At 33.6% G+C, this 20,482-nt stretch overlaps 1 protein-coding gene and 3 long non-coding RNA genes across 6 annotated transcripts; 2 read left to right on the forward strand and 2 right to left on the reverse strand.

The window, feature by feature from the left end:
* Nucleotides 1–1,322: 1,322 nt before the first annotated feature.
* On the reverse strand, nucleotides 1,323–3,206 carry LOC113718770 (UDP-glycosyltransferase 83A1-like). The gene is made up of 2 exons (XM_027243686.2): nucleotides 2,726–3,206; nucleotides 1,323–2,387 (listed from the first exon to the last, which is right to left on the reverse strand). The coding sequence occupies exons 1-2, from the start codon at nucleotides 3,204–3,206 to the stop codon at nucleotides 1,501–1,503; spliced, it is 1,368 nt and encodes a 455-aa protein (XP_027099487.2). The 3' UTR covers nucleotides 1,323–1,500.
* Nucleotides 2,899–3,377, forward strand: LOC140017032 (uncharacterized). The gene is made up of 2 exons (XR_011823332.1): nucleotides 2,899–3,037; nucleotides 3,129–3,377. It is a non-coding gene; the product is annotated as an uncharacterized lncRNA (long non-coding RNA).
* A 1,498-nt stretch (nucleotides 3,378–4,875) lies between these two features.
* On the forward strand, nucleotides 4,876–14,596 carry LOC140016861 (uncharacterized). 3 transcript variants are annotated; one of them, XR_011823105.1, is made up of 9 exons: nucleotides 4,876–5,721; nucleotides 5,945–5,963; nucleotides 11,729–11,889; nucleotides 12,205–12,475; nucleotides 12,737–12,861; nucleotides 12,954–13,032; nucleotides 13,125–13,257; nucleotides 13,352–13,716; nucleotides 13,812–14,596. It is a non-coding gene; the product is annotated as an uncharacterized lncRNA (long non-coding RNA). The 3 variants fall into 3 exon arrangements; XR_011823103.1 differs by having other exon boundaries at nucleotides 11,734–11,889; XR_011823104.1 differs by lacking the exon at nucleotides 12,205–12,475 and having other exon boundaries at nucleotides 11,734–11,889.
* LOC140016862 (uncharacterized) lies at nucleotides 13,718–17,409 on the reverse strand. The gene is made up of 2 exons (XR_011823106.1): nucleotides 16,600–17,409; nucleotides 13,718–14,230 (listed from the first exon to the last, which is right to left on the reverse strand). It is a non-coding gene; the product is annotated as an uncharacterized lncRNA (long non-coding RNA).
* Between the last annotated feature and the right edge of the window lie 3,073 nt (nucleotides 17,410–20,482).

Raw genomic sequence — 20,482 nt, forward strand, 5'->3', positions numbered from 1 at the left:
GTTAAAATTTGCTATCGAATCAAATTCAACATAGAGTGGACAAGAGGGACATAGAGGTCTGCTAAATTGGGTCAATAATGGAAAAGCAGAAAAAGATGGATTTTGATCTCATAAGCAAAATGTGTATAGTCGAGGTTGTCACTGAAAGAGGCTGCAAGGACAATCGTTGTATCCCACAGGTGGGACAATTTATGGAAATCATATGGTGGTTATTCGGACTTTGATAATGATAAGCGATTCTACGTCAGGGCCAAAAAATGTTTGATGTCGAACAGAGGAAGCAAATAGACAGGGTGAATCAAGTGGTGGTTTCACATCAAGCCACAACCATTGAATAATTTAGGGTGTCTAATTGTCTTCTGAATTGGGAAGAGATCCCGTGAGTATTCTCGATGAATGGAAGGAGTTTGCAGCAGGAATGGCAACCGCGCGGAGGTGGGGCAGGAGTCCCACCGCCCACTAGGGCCCTCCGCCCCTGTCCTGCCCCCTGCGCCCGTTCCTTCATTCCATCCTGCTTCTCTTGCGAGGACGCTTACCTCGTACATTGTTATTATGTTTTTTTTTGGTAAAAAAAAAAGTGTTATTATGTTAGGTGTGATTAGGAATTTGATATAAATGTACTAGTAAATTTAGTATAATTAATTAATAATTTTTATTAATATACATGTATAATTATTAGTATAATTGATAATATTAATCATATTATATAATATTTATAATTAATAATATCATTATTATAAGCTTATAATTAATTAAATTAAATATTAAATATAATTATATATATATATTTAATTTTTCTTAACGGGTGGTGGGATGGGGATGGGGATGGGGATGGGGCTATACTTCCCCGCCCCTACCCCATCAATCCCCGTGGACACTCACCCTATTTGCGATCCCTAGTTTGCAGCAATTAGGAAGGTTCAGAAGCTTGAGTTGGATTTATCATCTATGTTTGCTGCAGTCTTTGCGAATTATGCCATAGTCTTTGCAAATGATTCCACTCTAGGTATGATGCCAAGGGGTAATAATAGTTTCTTTGGAACCATGGCTAACTACATCACGCCTTCACCTGGTCCACTTAGCTGGAAAATTCGTTCGGGACACAAGCCATAAAATGCAATTAAGATTTAAGACTGTAGATCCACATCAGACAATCTGACTTCTGTGATCCATATGAAGTTAGCAAAAGATGAGCTACCCAAAATATTCAGAGGGAATATTTAGACAGAATGAAGCAATGCCATCCTGAAGTGAAATAAACTCTACTTAATCTGGTTGAGCAGAGAAGATATTACTAAAGGGTGAATAGGTCACACTTAGGCTGAGCCAAGAAAAATTCCACGTTGATTGAAGGTAAATAACATATGAAATATGCTAACATACCAATAAGATGACATATAGTTTTCGACAGTGGCCTTATAGACTATTATTCCTGTGTTATGAAATACAACAAAAAGCCCTCGTACACACATAGTTGTGCTCAGAGCGCACATAGTTGTTCTAATCATCCTTAATCCACCTGACTAAGTTGTTGAGATTCTTGCCGGAACATCCATCTTCTTTAAGACTATTCATAACCTTTGCTTTTAAATCCAAGGCCCTCTCCCTGTAGCCTTTAACAGTGACTAGCTGCTCAATTTTGTTCTTAAGTTCTCCTTGTGCAATGATTCCATTTTCATCTTTTTCCAATCCTAATCCAACCTTCCAAATATCACATATGTAGCTTCTGTTAGCGAACTGGTCTCCAAAGCAAGGCCAGCAGACAAAAGGGACACCATTGCTTATGCCTTCCATTGTAGAATTCCAGCCACAGTGGCTGAGGAAGCAGGCAACGGAAGGATGGCTCAGGACCTGTTGTTGAGCTGCCCAACTGGCTAATCTTCCTCGTCCTTGTATTCGATCTCTGAAACCTTTTGGATATGCACTATCTGTTCCTGCAGTTAAATTACGTCTCACAACCCAAAGGAATGGCATATTGGTGAGTTCAAGTCCCAGAGCCAGTTCTTGGAACTGTGTGTGGTCAAAAACTGTGGTGCTCCCAAATGCAACATAAATGACTGATTGCACTGGTTGTTTATCAAGCCACGCCAAACAATCCGAGTCTTCGGACCAGTAGGAACCAACTGATTTTCCAAGCCGGTTACTGGCTAGAAGAGGGCCAATAGGCAACATTTCTGGGAATGAGGTGAAGACTGATGCCTCTAACTCATTACTTGAGTTCCCGATAATCCTATCAGCCAATTTAAATGTTCTGTTATTTATTGCCATAGCATCAAAAACAATACCCCGTGTGGTCGCATCACCGACACTTGCCCAAGCAAAGTGTTCAGAGTCCATGGCTAATGTGGCGGGTGATAACTGAACCATCTGCTTCTTCATGATAGTTCCTGCCACAAAATTTGCCTTAACAAATGTCAAATTTGATAATCATTCTTCTGGCAAAGCATTTTTTTTCCTTTGCTGCAAAAATTTCCTTGCATTGATGAAAACTAATTCACTTGATATGTTTTTCAACTTTCAACTTATTTTGAAACACCCAAAATTGCACCTCCCTGTTTCCCATGAGTTTGTTACTTTGCTTGCATCTTGATTTTTACCTTCATAGGTTCCAATTATAATCAACTTTATATTGTTTTACCGTTTTATGACCACGAAGAAGTAAGTGCTTATACAAAAATGATGAAACTATAGAAGTATTATGCATTTATGCTGACATGAGTCTTACCAGAGCTGTCTATGATTCCATCATCAATGAGCTTTGGAATATTGAGTTTCAGAGCATATAGAGCTGCTGCTGCAGGCGAGAAGGATACTGCCCTAACTCCCATTTTCTTCGCAACCTCCAGTGCCAAACCCAAGAACTCATCAACAATAATGCATGTGATTTTGTCACTTTCAGATTGATTTATCTTCTCAATTAGAGCCTCCAGCTTTGCAGGGATAACACGAAAAATCGCCTTCATTGACTTCGCCGCATCATTTCTATCTTCCCACGATTCCAGGCCATCTGGGATGGATACCAGATGCATCATATCAGGTACATTTTCTTCCCCTGATAATGATTCAATGACTCGTTTGTGATCAAATTCTGTGTACACAAATGTAACTTTGATACCATGCTTCACTAGGCATAAGGCAAGTTCCATTAGGGGAAGTACATGACCTTGTGCTGGATAAGGTACGGCTAGAACATGTGGACTGCCCATATTGTTTCTTCAACACTATACTACCATGAATCTTCAAATATGTGTCCCTGTTTTATATTCCACAATTCATCTGTTTTCTTATTAAGGACAGGACCCATGGCACATCAAATTGCTAATCACTAATATGTGGTCAAGTTTTCCAGAGCCTGAAAGAGGCAACGTTTTTCTCGAGTGCACCTTTCTTTGTCTTGATTTTGGTATCTGTCAACGTTTTGGACAATCTTGGAATTGTGCAAGGGACAGATTGAGATTGGAGACTAGTTTATTATTTTAATTTTCTCCATAATTGAAGGGTATGTTTCAGCTTTGTAACTTCGCTACCATAATTGAAACGTCCCTGTCCCGTATTCACATGTCCAAAGTTCAGCCAAATCCGAAAACATTCGTGTTAGGTTTGGAGTAATATATGAGGAGATTATTTGGTTTTGGCTACGGTGGAAAGCGAACACATGACAGAGCCAATAAGTGCTTGGTGGGGCCGCGTAGAGGGAGGCAGCAGGTAATTCACGGGGCCAAAAAGAAAAACTTTTGATATCATAGGGAGCCCTTTTGCAAATTTAGTCATCATAAAATGGTCTAATAATTAGAGATATTTTTGGAAACTCTCTAGATATATGGCCCCAACAAAAATGAAAATAAAAAAAAGTGAATGGTACCAAAGAAACTTGAAAGAAAAAAAGGACTGGGTATTGTCGCGACCCTTTTTTTTTTTTAAAGAAATAAAATTACGGGTTTATAAAATGGATTTTTGATTTGTTTTTGAGTGAAAATGAGTTTTTTATTTTTGGAGAATAAATAAAGAAAAAGGGCCTACAATGGGACTGAACGTGCGACGATTTTAACCCAAAATAATAGTTTAAAAAGGATTTTTAATGAAAAATAGGAGTCGTCACTTGGTATTGAGTTAAAGTGTACCAAGTCACCTAAAATGAATTTTAAATAAAAAGTAGAGAAAAATCCTTTTTAAATGACTCCAAATCTTCGAAAATCAAGAGAAATGAGTTCGGGAGTCACGGTTGAAGAAGGGAAAGCAAGGATAAAATCCAAAGTACCCTTTCAACCTATCCAAGGTTAGTTGCGTAATTTAATTGAAAAATTTCCTTAATTTAACCTAAAAATTTATCACACTTGGACGTTACTATATGAATGCAAACCTAGACCTAATGGTTATCGGAAGGATCAAGATGTCTTTTCGAATTTTAGTTGGTGCAAATCGCATTAATTGTGACGCCCAAAAGTGATTCTTTGAAGATGTCATGAATATGCAACAATGAGGCTTGAAAAAAAATAGAAAAAAATATAATATCTACCAACTAGATAAGAGAACAACTCAAGTTCTCCATTGATGCCAAGTGTCAAGGTCTCATTTGAGGAAACAAATTTCATTTCTTTATTTTGGACATTAAAGAGAGAGAAATGTCTATTTGAGCATTGGTATTGAAGTTCAAAGGCCTAATAGTTCCTCACTATTTAGGGGCTAATTGGTAAAAATAGTTGAATTATTTTCATTTGATTCTTTTGTTTGGTTTTTAATTGGTGAGAAAGGTCAATTGAATCCTTTTATGAAAACTAGCTTTTTAAATAGTTGCTAACTATTTAGGGTTATTTTTGTCCATTTAAAATTATTCCTTTTATATTTCTTTGGTCAAATGTAAATAGTCGTAGACTATTTGGGTGTCCTTTTTTCACATGGGCTGTTTTGAATTATATTATATCTATTAAATAAATATTCCTAATTATAATATTCCTAATTAAATATTCCAAATGTAAAAGCCGTTAGAACTAATGTGCCAGCCAAAGTCTTCCAAAGAAAGATTACTTCTCCACGTCTTTGTTCCCTGCATTATAGAGCTATGACGATGAATCCACTCATCGATTTCTAAGCACGTGACTCCAGTCTTTTCTCGTTCCAAACTGTGGGCCATTTTTGTACTCAAAAACAGTGAGGAAAGGAAAAGGTTTCGGCCCCTTTCTTTGGTTTGACAGGAACCAACGAAGTCAAGTAAATGGTCTTATTAGTCACTGAAGTTTTTCTTCATTTAGGCAGAGTTTCCTTCCTCTTTCTTTGCGTCGCATAGCCTCTTCCTTTTCGCCGATTAGTAGCCAGCTATATGAGCCTGCAAAATGTTCAGTTTTCAGCCAATTCCTTCAACAACTAATTGTCCTTCCTTCTGATTGCAACCCACAAATTCCTCCGCACGCACGTGAATTTTTGTTTTCCCCCAAAAATTAGGTCACTGAAATTTCTTTCCCCAAAATCTGCGAGCCTGCAAAATTTTCAGTTTTCTGCCAATTGTTCCAGCAACTAATTGTACTTCCTTTCGATTCACTTCCAAAAAATCCTCCTCATCCATGTGCATTCTTCTTTTCCCCCAAAAACAGCTCATTTTAGGTATGGCTACTGTACCGAGTTATCATCCATGGTACAGCTTTCAGAACTTACTATTTCCAGCCTTATATATACATTTGTTTCCCACTTTTGCCGGTATTCAGAAGAGGAGCAAACAAAATCTAGGTATGTTTCTATTTTCTCTCTTCTTATTTTTGAGTTGCAATTTTTTTACTTTGAATGTTCTTCCCTCCTGTTTATCATTGGCTTCCGTTAATTAGACACTGTCATGTGTTTCATATTATGCATAAAAGAATGATTATGATGTAATTTATCGATTAACTTATGTTTATTTTTTTTCTCTGTTTTTATTGATTTCAAATGTTGCCCGACTTTTGCCAACATTCAGCCGAGCAAAGAAAATATAGGTATGTTTCTATTTTCTCTCCTTCCATTTTGAACTGCAATTTTTTTGTTTCATTGTTGTTGCATCTGTCTATTGCCTTCCGTTAATTAACGACCTCCATTGTGTTTCATGTTATGCTATGATGGTTATTTTTCGGATTAGCTTATGTTTATTTTTGCCTCTTTTTTAATTTCAAATGCTGCATGATGTTGTTACCTGTTTATGTATTGAAAAATTACATAATTTAGTGTTATTGTAGTTTGAGTTATTAAGGTAGTCATTATATATATATTAGTTAGTTTTAGCTATTCTAAGATGCTTTGATTTTGTCATCGTTGTGTGCCTTTCGCTTAGTATCTTACTTCCTTTATAGTATTTATAGTAAAATTAGATGTTGATCTTTTGTGTTTCATAACGAAGAAAAAAAGAAAATTTAGTTCAAGTTTTAGACTGATAGATGAGATATTTGATGATGCTTTTGATCTAAGCATGTTAGAAAGAAGCAAAAAGAAAAACTTAAATATGCTGACTGAGCATATGAAGTTTACTGTCGATTCTTCTGTTTCTCAGCCATATTCTCCTTTTGTAATCAACAGTGAGAATGACATTTGTGAAAATCACTTTGTTGAAACATGTGTTTCACAAAATCACATCGATAGGAATCTAATTCTACCAACTGATTGCAGAGCTAAAAATGTTTGCTTCCCTCCAGAAAATGCTGGAGGAATTCATTATACCCCTGATTCTACTGACAATCATTGTTTGTTTGCAATGAATTCATCTTTAATCGATTTGTCTGCTGTTCAGCCTGCTGGTTCATTACAAGTGAATTGCAATGAGCAATCATTTGTTATAGGAAGTCAGTTTCAGAGTGAGCAAGTCACAAATGTTAAAAGGAGAAATGGTTATTCTGAAATACCAAATATAGACATGCAACTAACTAATTATACTCCTCCCCTCTTTGTGAATAAGCATATACCTATAATAGGTAGTACTCCAGTTATATCTTATAATAACAGGCCTCTTGAATATTTTGATATATATGCTGGAGAGGTGATAAATAAGAAAGAATATAGAAGACAGGCCTACTTTAGATGGAAAAAGAAAAGATTCAGAGCAAAGTCTAGATCAATTGCTTCTACAAATATAATTGAAAAGCAAACAAGCACCACAATTGTTAATCATTGTTCCTCAGTTGTTGATGTTAAGCATAGTTCTCAATGTCGTTCGAAGCATCGCAGATCATCTCTGAAAAAAACTCAGCCAGGTCTAGAGTTAATACTTTTTAAGTTTTCTAACATGTTTTTCTCCACTGCCATTAAAATCAATTGAATGGTTTGATTACTAAATGCTGCAAAATAATTGTATTTTAGGAAGAGGGTGCAAAACAGGAAGAGCTTTGTTGGATATAATTCCAAACAAAGCTGATATCCTACCAACCCAACTAGATTGTCCTCATTGCGGAGCGAAGAAGTTTTTTTCTGAGACAGCATATTTTTGTTGTCAAGATGGTGAAGTTGTTTTAGCTCAAAACAAAATTCCAGATATCTTTAAAGAGCTATTGACTTCATCTTCACAAGAGGCACAATCTTTTAGAACTCTTATTAGAATGTATAATAATCATTTTGGATTCACTTCCTTCGGTGTTAAAACTGATCTGACTCTCTCAAAAAGGAATAAAGGAATTTACACTTTTAGAATTCAAGGACAAATATATCATTTTCTGAATGATTTCAATTCAAGCAATGGTCATAGTAATAATTTACAGTTATATTTCAATGATTTTGAAACTGAAGTAAGCAATCGATTAGCAGCTTGTCCTAGACTATCTGAAAGTGTAATTAGAAAAATTATGCAAGTTCTTGAGTCTAATCTATATGCAAAATTTTTTAGAAATTTGAGAGAGGTACCTAATTTAGATAACTACTACATTGTGTTAAAAACTCTGCCCGGTGTTGATTAAAGAGTTTATAATAGACCAACAACTTCACAAGTTGCTGGTTTGCGGGTTCAGGGGCAAGAAAATGGAGAAACCGGCAGGCGTCATATTAGAGTTCATACCCATAGTGGTGCTTCAAAAAATATATAGTACTATTATGGATGTTATGATCCACTCCAATATCCAATACTTTTTCCTTTTGGTGATCTTGGCTGGCACCAAGGAATACCAAAGAAAGGAGCAAAAGTATATGGAAGAAAGAGGAAAAAAAAGCAACCTGTAGCAGATTTGATTTCCCCTGCAAAAATGCTGCTACAGCAGAACAATTAATCCAAAATGAAGAATATGGTTAGTACAATAACTATATACCATGATCTTTCATTTTACATATTTAATATTTATGATTAGACATTTAATGATGTACTATTATTATTTGCACAGCAATGGAAAGCATACATGAAGATCCAAATTTTGTGTCCCTTCGAGAATATTATTGTTATAAACTTCAGATTAGGGACAATGATGAATCTTGGTTATTACATTTTGCTCGACTTCTACAACAATATATTGTTGATCAATATGTGAAACTTGAGACACAAAGACTCGACTTCTATAGATTACAACAAGAGGAAATTAGGAGAGAGCTCTTGAAAGGCATAATAGATGCTTTAGGATCAGGTGAGAGTCAAGCATGTAATTTTGGCCAGCGTATCATATTACCACCATCCTTTATTGGAGGGCCAAGAAATATGAGACGTAAATAAATGGATGCAATGACATTAGTACAAAAGTATGGTAAACCAGATATATTTCTGACCATGACTTGCAATCCTAATTGGCCAGAAATAAAAGAACACTTAATAGACAAAGAAGATGCACAAAACAGACCAGATTTGCTTGCTAGAGTATTTCATGCTAAGTTAGAGCAGCTTAAAGATGAACTTTTGAAAAAATGCAGCTTTGGTGAAGTGGCAGCTTACACTTATGTCATTGAATATCAAAAACATGGACTACCACATGCACATTTCTTGCTAATTTTAAAGTCAAAATTCAAGATGTATACCCCTCAAGAATATGATAAAATTGTCTGTGCTGAGATACCAAATAAAGAGGAAAATGAACATCTATATAATTTGATCATTAAACATATGCTTTATGGACCATGTGGTTCACTTGATCCAACAAGTGTATGCATGAGAAAAATTGGAACTTGCAAGAATAATTTTCCTAAAAATTTCTGTGAGGAAACTATTCAAACTCTGAATGCATATCCTGAATATCGAAGGAGAGATGATGGAGTTCAAATTAAGATTAAATCAGTTCTTTTAGATAATAGATGGGTTGTACCATACAATCCATATCTTTTGGCTAAATTTGATTGCCATCTTAATGTTGAAATATGCTTTACAATTAAGGCAGTCAAGTACATTTACAAGTATATCTATAAAGGTCATGATAGAACTAACTTCTGTGTAGTAAATAATAAATCTGATTCAGAAATTGATGAAATTAAACAATATGTATCAGCTAGGTGGGTTTCTCCACCTGAAGCAACCTGGAGAATTTTTAGATTTTGTATGAGTGAAATAAAGCCACCTATTATTCATTTACAATTACATTTGGAGAATTATTAGCCAATGAGTTTCAAAAAAATAGCTAATCTTCAAAATGTTGTCAATAACTATCATTTGAAAAAAACAATGCTCACTGAATTTTTTTACATGAATAGGACAGATAAAGCAGCTCAGGATCTAAATTGTACTTATGTAGAGTTTCCTGATCATTTGGTCTGGTTACCTAATCAAAAATACTGAAAATTGAGAGAAAGAGGTGAATCAATAGGCCGAATAATGACTGCTCATCATTCTGAAGGAGAACGATACTACTTGAGATTACTCTGACAAAGGTTCGATGTCCAACTTCATTTGATGACTTAAGAACCTTTAATGGAGTTCAAGTAGAAACGTTCCAAGAAACAACATTAATTCGAGGCTTGTTACAAAATGATAACAGCCAAGAAATCTGTTTACAAGAAGACTCACTTTTTCATATGCCCTACGACATGAGGCGACTTTTTGCAACACTTTTGGTTTATTCTTGCCCTAATGACCCAAAGGCATTGTGGCAAAATTTTGAATCTTCTATGTCAGAAGATTTTGCCAAATGTTTAGCAATGACATTTGCACAAGTGAAAAGAAATGTCTTGCAACAAATTGATGGATTTTTGCAATCCATGGGAAAAAGTATACATTCATATAATTTGATTCCCACTAGATTCTCTTATGAAAATATAGAGAATAAAACTCGAGAATTAAGAGCAGAAAGAAACATTGTCATTTCAGAAATTGACTTAAATTCAATTCAGCTACTCAATGAAAAACAGAAAAAAGCATTTGTAGTCATATCTGAGAGAATTTACTCAGATAGACCTGGTGTTTTTTTCATTGACGGTCCAGGTGGTACTGGAAAAACATTTCTATATAGAGCTTTGTTAGCTGATATTAGATCTAAAGGTTATCTTGCTCTTGCTACAGCTACATCAGGAATTGCAGCTTCCATTTTACCAGGTGGAAGGACTGCACATTCCAGATTTAAAATTCCAATAGATATCTTTGATGGTGCAACATGTCGGGTCAGTAAACAAACTTCTTTAGCTGCAATGATCAAGGAAGCAAAGCTTATAATCTGGGATGAAGCACCAATGTCTAAAAAGGCAGCAATTGAAGCTTTAGATGATCTCCTAAGAGATTTAATGAATTCAGAAGAAATATTTAGGGGAAAGGTAGTTGTACTTGGTGGAGATTTTAGACAAACATTACCAGTTGTTAGAAAAGGAACAAAAGCTAAAATGATAAATACATGTTTGATAAATTCTCCATTATAGCACAAATTAGAGAAATTGCAATTAACAGAACATGAGAGCAAAATTAGATCCTTCATTCACGCAGTTTCTCTTAAAAATTGGAAATGGAACACAGGAAACAGATGAGAATGACATAGTAAAACTTCCATCTTCAATTATAATTAATTATAATAATGAGACTGATGCAATTGAAAAGCTAATCAATATTGTGTATCATGAATTTAAAGATCCTTCAAAGAAACTGCATTGCTCACAAAATAGAGCAATTCTAACTACAAAGAATAACTTTGTAGATGAAATAAATGATGAATTGATCAAAAACTTTCCAGGAGCTTTGGCTGAGTACCTAAGCTACGATGAAACATTGAATGAAAATCATCAATCTGAATACATTGATCTTCTGAACACTGTTACGCCTAGCAATTTACCTCCACATAGGTTACTGTTAAAATTCAATGCCCCAATAATTCTTTTAAGAAATCTCGATCCTGCTGAAGGATTATGCAATGGAACTAGACTGATAATAAAGAGTTTGAGCAAGAATGTTATTTGTGCTAAAATTGCAGTTGGTGATTTTTGTGGCAAAGAAGTTTTTATACATAGAATTTTCATGCAGCCACCAAGTGATGAACAATATCCAGTTCCATATAAGAGAACACAATTTTCAATTCGTTTGTGCTTTACGATGACAATAAATAAAACACAAGGCCAAACTTTAGATTTTGTTGGTATATATTTGAAAGAACCTGTGTTTTCACATGGCCAATTATATGTTGCACTTTCAAGAGTCAAAACAGCTTCGGCTGTAAAAGTCCTTATCAGACCAACTTATTTTGATGAATCATGCACTGATCATACTAAAAATATAGTATATAAAGAAATTCTTAAAGCTTCCCAGATTACATTATCAGGTTTTAACATTCATGGCCTTTTTTGTTTAGAAATTTATTATTTTGTTTAATTGACTATCTGATTTCTCTACCAGTATAGGTCATCATGCCTAGACATATATCTTCAGTGCTAGAGATTCAGAAAGGAGCAGAAAAGTGGACTGTTCTCGCACAAGTTGTTCACAGAGGACACAATCAACTGACTTGTGAAGTTCCACCGAGGCGAATTATGCACTTTCTGTTCACAGATACTGAGGTATGCAAATGATTTTCTATTTCTCAGCTCATTAAATTCATCTATGAGAATATTTCAGATTTTGTATAAGTACATTTCATGATTTGTCTGTTCATTACATTTGCTTAAGGAAAAATCCTTAGCATTCATGTAACAGTATACATACTACAATATCAGAACTATAGTTTCATTGCAACTGAATACTCACCTAACTATTAAAGTATTCATATCTATAATTTTAATTTCTGTGTAATAAATATGATATTAACCATTAACATGACAGTTATGTTTTAACTCATAATATATATAAAACTAACTTTTTCTAATCCTAATCAGGGAACAAAAGTTTCTGTTATGACTTATGAACAACACATCAAGATCTTCAGCAAATTTCTGCAGCCTTGTCAAAGATATTATGTTTCTAATGCAATTGTGGTTCCTGCCGACCCAACATATAGAGTTGAGAGTTATGAATGCTCCTAGATTTTGAACTACAAGACTTTGATTGAAAATTATGCTGAACCTGTGCCACCTATGTTGCCTTGCATATTTGAGCTGACAAACTTCTCTGATCTGCACAAATATGCTGATTCAGATAACCTTTGCAGTAATTTTTCTTACATTATTTTTTAATTTACTTGACAGTCATTTGACATTTTATTGATTTCTTGCATTCATATCAACACTTTTGTTTCAGATATTAGAGGTTTTGTTATTCACGCATTCCCAGTAAAACAGGCAGATCCAGATTGTACTTCTAGAGACATTATAATAGTGAATGAAGAGTAATCAAACCTGAATACTACCATTTTATTAAGTCATTTTAGATTAATGGCAGTAGTTACAATTTGTTTGTTATACCTGACAGGAAGAAACTCATGCTTATGACTCTCTGGAATGAATTTGAACATGATGAAGGGAGCAAAATAGCAGACATGATTAGCACTGCCCCTCTAATCATAACTCTCAGTGTTAAAGTGACCACATTCAATAGTAAAATTTTCACTATGCATTATGATTTCTCTATTGTTTGGCTTCTTAGTACTTTATGTTATAATTACTAAACCATTTCATCATTTTTACAGCTTTGTCATTCACTATAAGGTATTCATCTGGAATTCTGATTAGTCCTCCACTCCCAGATGACCTCTCTTTCAAGTAATGGTAAGTCTAGTTTTTTTAAAAATTTTTACCTTAAATTATCAATGAAATTTACTGGTACAATTTTAATTTGTGTTCTAAACATAATCATTCAGGTTTACTTTGAACGAGGAAGAAATCCAAAATTTGCTTAATGCAAAAACATACAGTGATGCTATCTGTTTACTTCCTCCTCCAAATGAAGAGGATATCAAAGCAATCAGCACTTTTCAAGCATCATTTCCAATTGTAAGAGCTATTTGTTATTTTAAAATTCTGCTTAAATATAACTTTTTTTGTCTCTAATTGACATTCAAATACCATTCTTGGTTGCTTGACTCAGCAAAAGGCAGCTTGGGTGCAAGGAACTGTCAAACTTGCATATGGATTCACCAAATATTGGACTACTGCTTGTGTGAATTGTTACAAAATTGTGAATGCTGACATTGACTGGATCATTCATTGTCCTTCATGCAAACAGCAAAGTGAAGTCGAACTGAAATTAGACCATAAACTTATGCTTCTAAATTAAACATTCTTCACATTTATTACCATATATTAATCTTAATTCCTTCACCTGACTAAAGGGCTCGCATTCCAATTATAATAACTGATCCTTCGAGCTCAATACATTGCATTATATCTGGAGAAGATGCTGAAAATATGATTGAGTTCACTCCACTGCAACTTAAGCTAGCACAAGAAGATGTAAGTACAAATTTCCTGTCTTATATTCAGCCATAAATACAAATATACATAGACAAGAATTCACAGAACCTAACTTAAAAATTTTTCTGCTGTAGGGCTTTGAAATAGATATTGAACTTAATGATGCCTTAAAAAAATACACAGTTGTCTGTTTTCTGAAACCCTATGAGACTCCCTTCCAAGGTCAACTGCAGAGAAAGAATACTGTCATCAAGGCTTACACTGCAGCTGAACTATCGCACCATCCCCTTCCACTGGCACTTCCAGAAAACACTCAAGTTTCTTCTGCACTTGGCAGTTCATCAGCAAGGCATCCAGAAAAATCATCAAAAGATCAGATGTTCACACCAACGACAAAGTTGGTACTTGAAGAAATTGCTGGAGCCAGTTCTTACAAAGAAACAGTCGTCTACAACCAGTGGAGCAAAAAGAAGCCTTGACTTTCCAGAATATTTACCAGCAGACACACTTCCTAAACATGCAACAAAGACTGCTGAACAGTTTGCCAAAGAACCTGCAAAATCATATAGCCCACTTGGCAATATGAAGGATAGTCCAGCAAAGAAAGCTAAAGCAAAGGAAGACTGATATGGTCTAATTCTGTACTTTTGTTATATCTTTTGTTCATTGCCTTGATGACTGTCTTGATTGCTTAGACAATGCCTTTTGAATTATATTATGATCCATTATTCTTTTGACTTAAAAAGTAATGGATCCTAATATATCTATGAATGGTTTAACCATGAATGTTGTAATTCAATAGGCAATGAAGCTTATTTAAACCCCCTAATATGTAACTGTGGCTTGAACTGAAGTGTGTGTTCTGCTAAGACATGAATGATTGAGTTTATGTAATCTATGGTTGTGATTTGCATATTCATTATTTACCTCTTCATTTTTCAGTTGGTCATATAGATATATGGTCTCGATTGCCCAGCTGTGATTGAGTTGTTGTGATAAATATGATATTAGTTGATCATATCAGTGGGTAGGCCGCTGCATAGCACGGCCAGAACCATGCTAGTACAAATATATGTGACCTAAAAGAGAGGGATGCAACATAACGGGTACGGGAGCTGAGATTCATGACTCAATTTTCCCTTTTATAGAGGGAATATGAGCGTGCTAAGGCTAAGAAGCCATACTCGTCCATATCCCATATTCAAGGGGTACTCCCTAACCTAATCAAGCAAATGCATTAATCTATTTCTAATTTTTCTTACACGGAATGCAAGTCTAAATATCATGTTTCACACATAAGGATAAGGGATATACGTATAGAGGAAATATCATGCAAAAAATGGTAAATATCCTAAAAAATAGAAAATATGCATGAAATGTAGTGATTTGTCACACAAACATGATCTAGCGCGTGGACGGTCCCTAAGGGTCTAGCATTGAACCAGCCCATGTATTCTCACTAGCGTTGGACTAGCGAGAAATTGAGAAAATAGACCACAACAAGTATTGGACTAGTGTGGTGACGTCATGCATTTATTATAACTTAATAGATCATATAAAACATAATAAAAGCAAGTAAACATATAAATCATGTAAACCACATGACACATAAGCATGATATCTAGATGCAAAAACCCTAAGAATGTGAGTAAACACGTAAACACATAAGCATGCAAGCAAACAAAGCAAATAAGAGTAAATAGAGACTTAACTATTACATTTAGGGGCACTAACTATAATCTAAGGGAGAAAAAATAAAATAATAAAATAACTATCTAACTATTACATATTCTATCTAAATACATGTCTTGAACTCCCTAACTATTACAATTTGACAATTAAATGCCTCTCAAATAATCAAAAATTAAATTAAAATAAATATACAAAATTAAAAAACAAATAAAGTGAAAAAATAAATAAAATAAAATAAAATAAAAAATTCAAAAAACATGCAATTACACACATAAATTCACATAGGATCAAGTAAAATAAAAAATAAAGGAGTAGAGTATGCCTCCCTTGAATTGGTGACCTAATGAGACGAAATTTCTCTTATTCATCCTCCAAAACAAAGAAAATGGTCAAGGCATCACTTTAATTAATACATAATCATAAGAGTTGGAAATAAACATGAAATTGAACAATTAAAGCATTTAAATGAAAGTAAACAACCAATATTTAAAAATTTAAAAACAAGTGGGGACTTAATTGAAATAATTAAAGAAGTTTGAGGGGTCAAATTATTATTATTACAAATATTAAGAGTCTAAATTAAAATAAAATAAAATTAAGGACTCAAAACAAAGCCTACCACACCTAATGATAAAATTCACAAAAATAAATGAATACCCACTTGCTCCACTTGCTAAAATTAAACAACAAAAAAAGTCACCTAAATATTTAATTCTTTTGCTAAAACCCTAATCAAAACTATAAATGTATCAAAATTATTAAACCTCAAATTTCATCCTAAAACTCACAAAAAAAAACTGTCCAAAAATCACATTAAAGCATACCAAAGAAAATTAACATTTTAAGGGACAAGAATTGATTATTTTTTCAATTTTCTGGGCCATAGTAGCATTAGACAAAAATGGAGCCAAAATACAATTTTCAAAAGTTCCCATGCAAGTAATCGCAGCTTTCTTGCTCGAAAGCTTTCTTTTTCCCTGCAACTTTTCTGGGTTCATCCGAAACAAATTCCAAGCCAACAAGATTATGCAACTTATACTTTTTATTTCTAAAACTTAAATGCTCAAGATTCACAAACACAAAGGAGAGTATCAAGGAGATCAAACATGGCAAAGCAATGGAACAAAAATCATCAAACCCCAGCAAAGGTTCGGCAATTCGCACACAAGATGGGCTCTAATTTTTACCAAAAAGAAATTTTAAACCGGTACAAATAAAAGCCATGAATACCTGGAAATGTTTGTGAGTTCTGACAGTGCGAAATGTTCCTTAGAATGCTGACTGGTTCGTGAGATGAAGTTAGGCAAATTTCGTCACAGTGGGGTGCAGCAAAAGCGAACCCGTGACTTGGAGCTTCGATTTGGTTGTCACGGAGGGATTTTTGATGAACGATTTCTTCACAAAAGTTGCTTGTGGGTATCCATAGATGTGTAGAAAAGCTATCTCCTTCAAAAAACTAGAAATCAAGTCGGAAATTGATCTACAAGTAGGCTGATTGATCAGCCTGGTACCAGAAATTTTTCCAGCAGAAAAATTTTCCCTTCCTTCGCTGATTTCCTCTCACTTTTCTTTCCTTTGCCTTTTGTTTTCCTTTCTAATCTTCCCCAGGTTTCCCCCCTTTCTCCTCTCTTTCTCTGGTTTCCTTGCTTCCTCCCTTTCTCCCTTCCTTTCTTTCTCTCTCTCTCTTTTCCTTCGCTATCCCCAGAAACCCTTTTTCCTTTTTCCTGTTTTCCCCGAAGCTCTCCCTCTCTTTCCATCTTTCTTGTTTTTTGTCTTCTGATCTCCGCCACCCCCTCTCAATCTCTCCTCCCTCTCTCAGTTCTTTCTCTTCCTTGTTTCCTGCTTTCCCTTCCGCCGTTACCTCCTCTCCCGGTTTCTTTTTTCTTGCCTGAAGCCTTCTTGCCCGCAGCTCCCTTTTCCTTTCTTGTTTGTTCCAGATTTTTCCCTCATCTTCCTACACCTGTCTTGCCACCTAGCCCGTTGCATGTGTTGTGCAAAAAACCAAGACACATGTCTAATGCTCACCTAATACACTTAGCTACCATGCATGCCTTCCACCTATCTTGTTTTTCTTTCTTTTTTTATTTTTTTATTTTTCAAAAAAAATTTAGGGTAAACAAAATATTAATTCCTAATTGAGATTGCCTTGCAAAAATTTTATTTTATTTGGAAGAAATTGAATTTGAAAAGACTAAAAGTAAATTTTTTCTGAGAATTTTCCTTTTTTCAGAAATTTAATGCAAAAAACATTTTAAAAATGATGAACCTAATTCAATAACAATAGGTAATTATCATTTTGTGAATTTTGATTAACTAAAAATAAATTAAATTAAAATTAAAATTGAATTAAGAAGAATTGAAATTTTGGTGTCTACAGGTATAAAGAAAATAGTGAACTTTTCAAATATAGTGTTGCAGTTTTGTACTTGAAACTAGAAAAAATAATGCTGGATAAGTTAATTAAGTGGAGTATAAAGATAAATGGAAGAACTGGAAATTTAGATGTGATTATATTAAATGGCAATTAGCAAAACTAGTAAATGTTAGTATTGTGAACAAAAATGTAATTAAAAATTAGATGAAAATTAGATTTTTGCATATGCGCATGTTGGAGCTGAAGTCCCTGCTTATTGTTTAATCATAACTAATAGTATTTTGTTGTAATAAAAATTAAAACATATTATGTTAGTAAATAAACTTTTTATCCAAATAAAAGGAAAAAGAAAAAAATCAAAGAAAATTCGTACCATGACACAAATGATGATTGTGACAAGTGTCAACTAATGAAATATTAGCCTCGTTTGGTAAATGATTTTTTTTGGGTATTTGTCTAAAACTTTACTGTAATTTACTGTAGAAGTTGTAGGAAATTTTTTTGAAATATGTAAATTTTTGGGTATGGTTAAGTGTATAGTTTAACAATTTTGAGAAGTTTTTTGAGATGACTATAGTTAAAGTTGTTAAAAAACATGCAGAAGACAAACTTGGCCAAAAACTTGTTTGTTAAGCAAAGTCATTATTGGAGTTAAAAAAATTTTAGGTATTAACATGAGAATTAGTTAGGCAACAATTGAAAATTTTGCTTGTATATTTGGAATAAGGAGAAAGAATGAGAAGGACAAAAAAGTAAAAGAAAGTTAGTGGATTTGCTTAAGGATTGATATTCTATATTTTATATACTGACAACATACACACTGTCAGTTTTTGATAAATGACAACTATACAAAATTTATATTTGGAATCGAACTTTTACACGTCCGTCATAAATCCAACAGCAATGATGTATACATTGCTTGCGTATAGGATTTACTCTTCGCTTAACCACCTATGAATATTTTAGTTACAATATGGATTTAGATTTAAATGAGTCATTCGAATCCATCAAATCAAAACTCGCTAAATAAATAAGTCTAAATAGCAATGTATAAGCATAACAAATAATCCAAAATTGAATTTAGCTTGAAAAAAAATACACGTGACATGCATTTGGACTAGTATATCTACTTTCAATAAAGAAAATATTAAGCCTTTTTTGTACTATCTATACAATAGATAAAGTTAAAGATTAGGAGCATTATCATGTAGTGTTTACACACGCTTAATCTTTTCTAAATCATGTAGTGTTTACACACGCTTTATATTTTCTAAACTTTCATTTATACCTTTATTATTAAGAGTATTTAATTTTTCTTCAGATAAAAATTTATGATTTCAAGGGTAGTTGTGTCAATTAATTAATTACACTCCCTCCTGTTTTAAAATATGAACTTAAATTATGTTAGTAATTGGCCAATTGAAATTAATTACCAAAAAAATCACCATATCATAAATATCCTTTGCAAAAACTAATTTTCATGAATAATATTTTTACAAAAAGCCATAATTTTGATTACTTGTGCACACCTAGAAAATGTCTTACGCACTAATATGACATTAAGTACCAATTGTTCGTTGACTTTTTTTTTTTCTTTACTTGCAATTGATCATTGATTCATTTTGCATACTCTCAAAACATTAAGGTTAAAAAAATTACTCATAGTTTGAGGATTGCATCACATATTTCATGAATTTTCACAAAAATTTATCTACTCAAATTTTACCATCAATCAAGTTTAGCATAAGTCAATTTATTTCATGTACTTAAAAGGCATTCAGTAAGTTGGTCCCTTAAGGAATGAGTTTCAAAATTATTCATAGTGATGCTTATCATTTGATTAAGGTTAATTGGAATGAGTTAATAGATATCGTAGGCTCATTTTGTGATTGACTATTATTTTAATAAAGAATCAATATTTATTCACCAATGTAATTGATATTTTTAATTAAAAATAAAAAGTTAACAAATACTAAAAGAAATTAAGAGAGTAAATAAAATTTAGAAAAAAAAGAGTTGGAAAAAGAAAAAAATGTAGACCTATTTCTATATTTTTAGTTATAAAACACTCTATGGGTTTCAACAAAAAAAATCCATTACTATTAACTAATAAATAATACTTAGTGAATGTAGGTGCATTGTTATTATAATAGAATACTTAAGAAAGTTTACGTGACAATAAATCATTAGGTGTTTAAAAAGCGTTAAATCAAGATGAACTTGATATACTTTAAACTCTTTAGAGAAATAGATAGAAGACACACACTTCATGATAATGTGGAACAAATGGGATCTAACACTAGATTAAACTGAGTTAATGAATTTTGTACATGCTAAATAAAAATGTCGTCCGAGTTCCCAAAATGATAAAGATGCCACTTTAAAATAATTGGGAACGTTGCATTGGGTCAAGAAGATCTCATGGATGCTAGAACCGAAGACAGGAAAGTGGCATCTTTATTCCTTCTCTATAACAGGCTCTATTTTTGGGAAGTTCCAAAAAATAAAAATTGGTGGCCACCACCAAATTATTAAATCTTGATGGGGTGGGAGGCAATTTGCCACAATTAAATGTAGCTTTGCTTAAAAAATTCAGGGGGGATGCATAGTGCACCCGTCTGACCCGGTGGTGATTCAGTCTCTTTCGGATTACCTTTGAACCTCTTCAGGTTTTTTCCCTCTCTCATAGTATAGGAAGCTATGGTATCGATCAAAAAAAAAAAAACAGGCTTTATTTTA

This window comes from Coffea arabica, chromosome 11c (assembly GCF_036785885.1).
Source record: "Coffea arabica cultivar ET-39 chromosome 11c, Coffea Arabica ET-39 HiFi, whole genome shotgun sequence".
Taxonomy (NCBI): Eukaryota; Viridiplantae; Streptophyta; class Magnoliopsida; order Gentianales; family Rubiaceae; genus Coffea; species Coffea arabica.

Coding starts and splice junctions, on each gene's coding strand:
- LOC113718770 (XM_027243686.2), bottom strand. CDS start 3,206: ATGGGCAGTCCACATGTTCTAGCCGTACCTTATCCAGCACAAGGTCAT. Junction 2,388..2,725: donor TGGAATCATAGACAGCTCTG/GTAAGACTCATG, acceptor ATTTTGTGGCAG/GAACTATCATGAAGAAGCAG.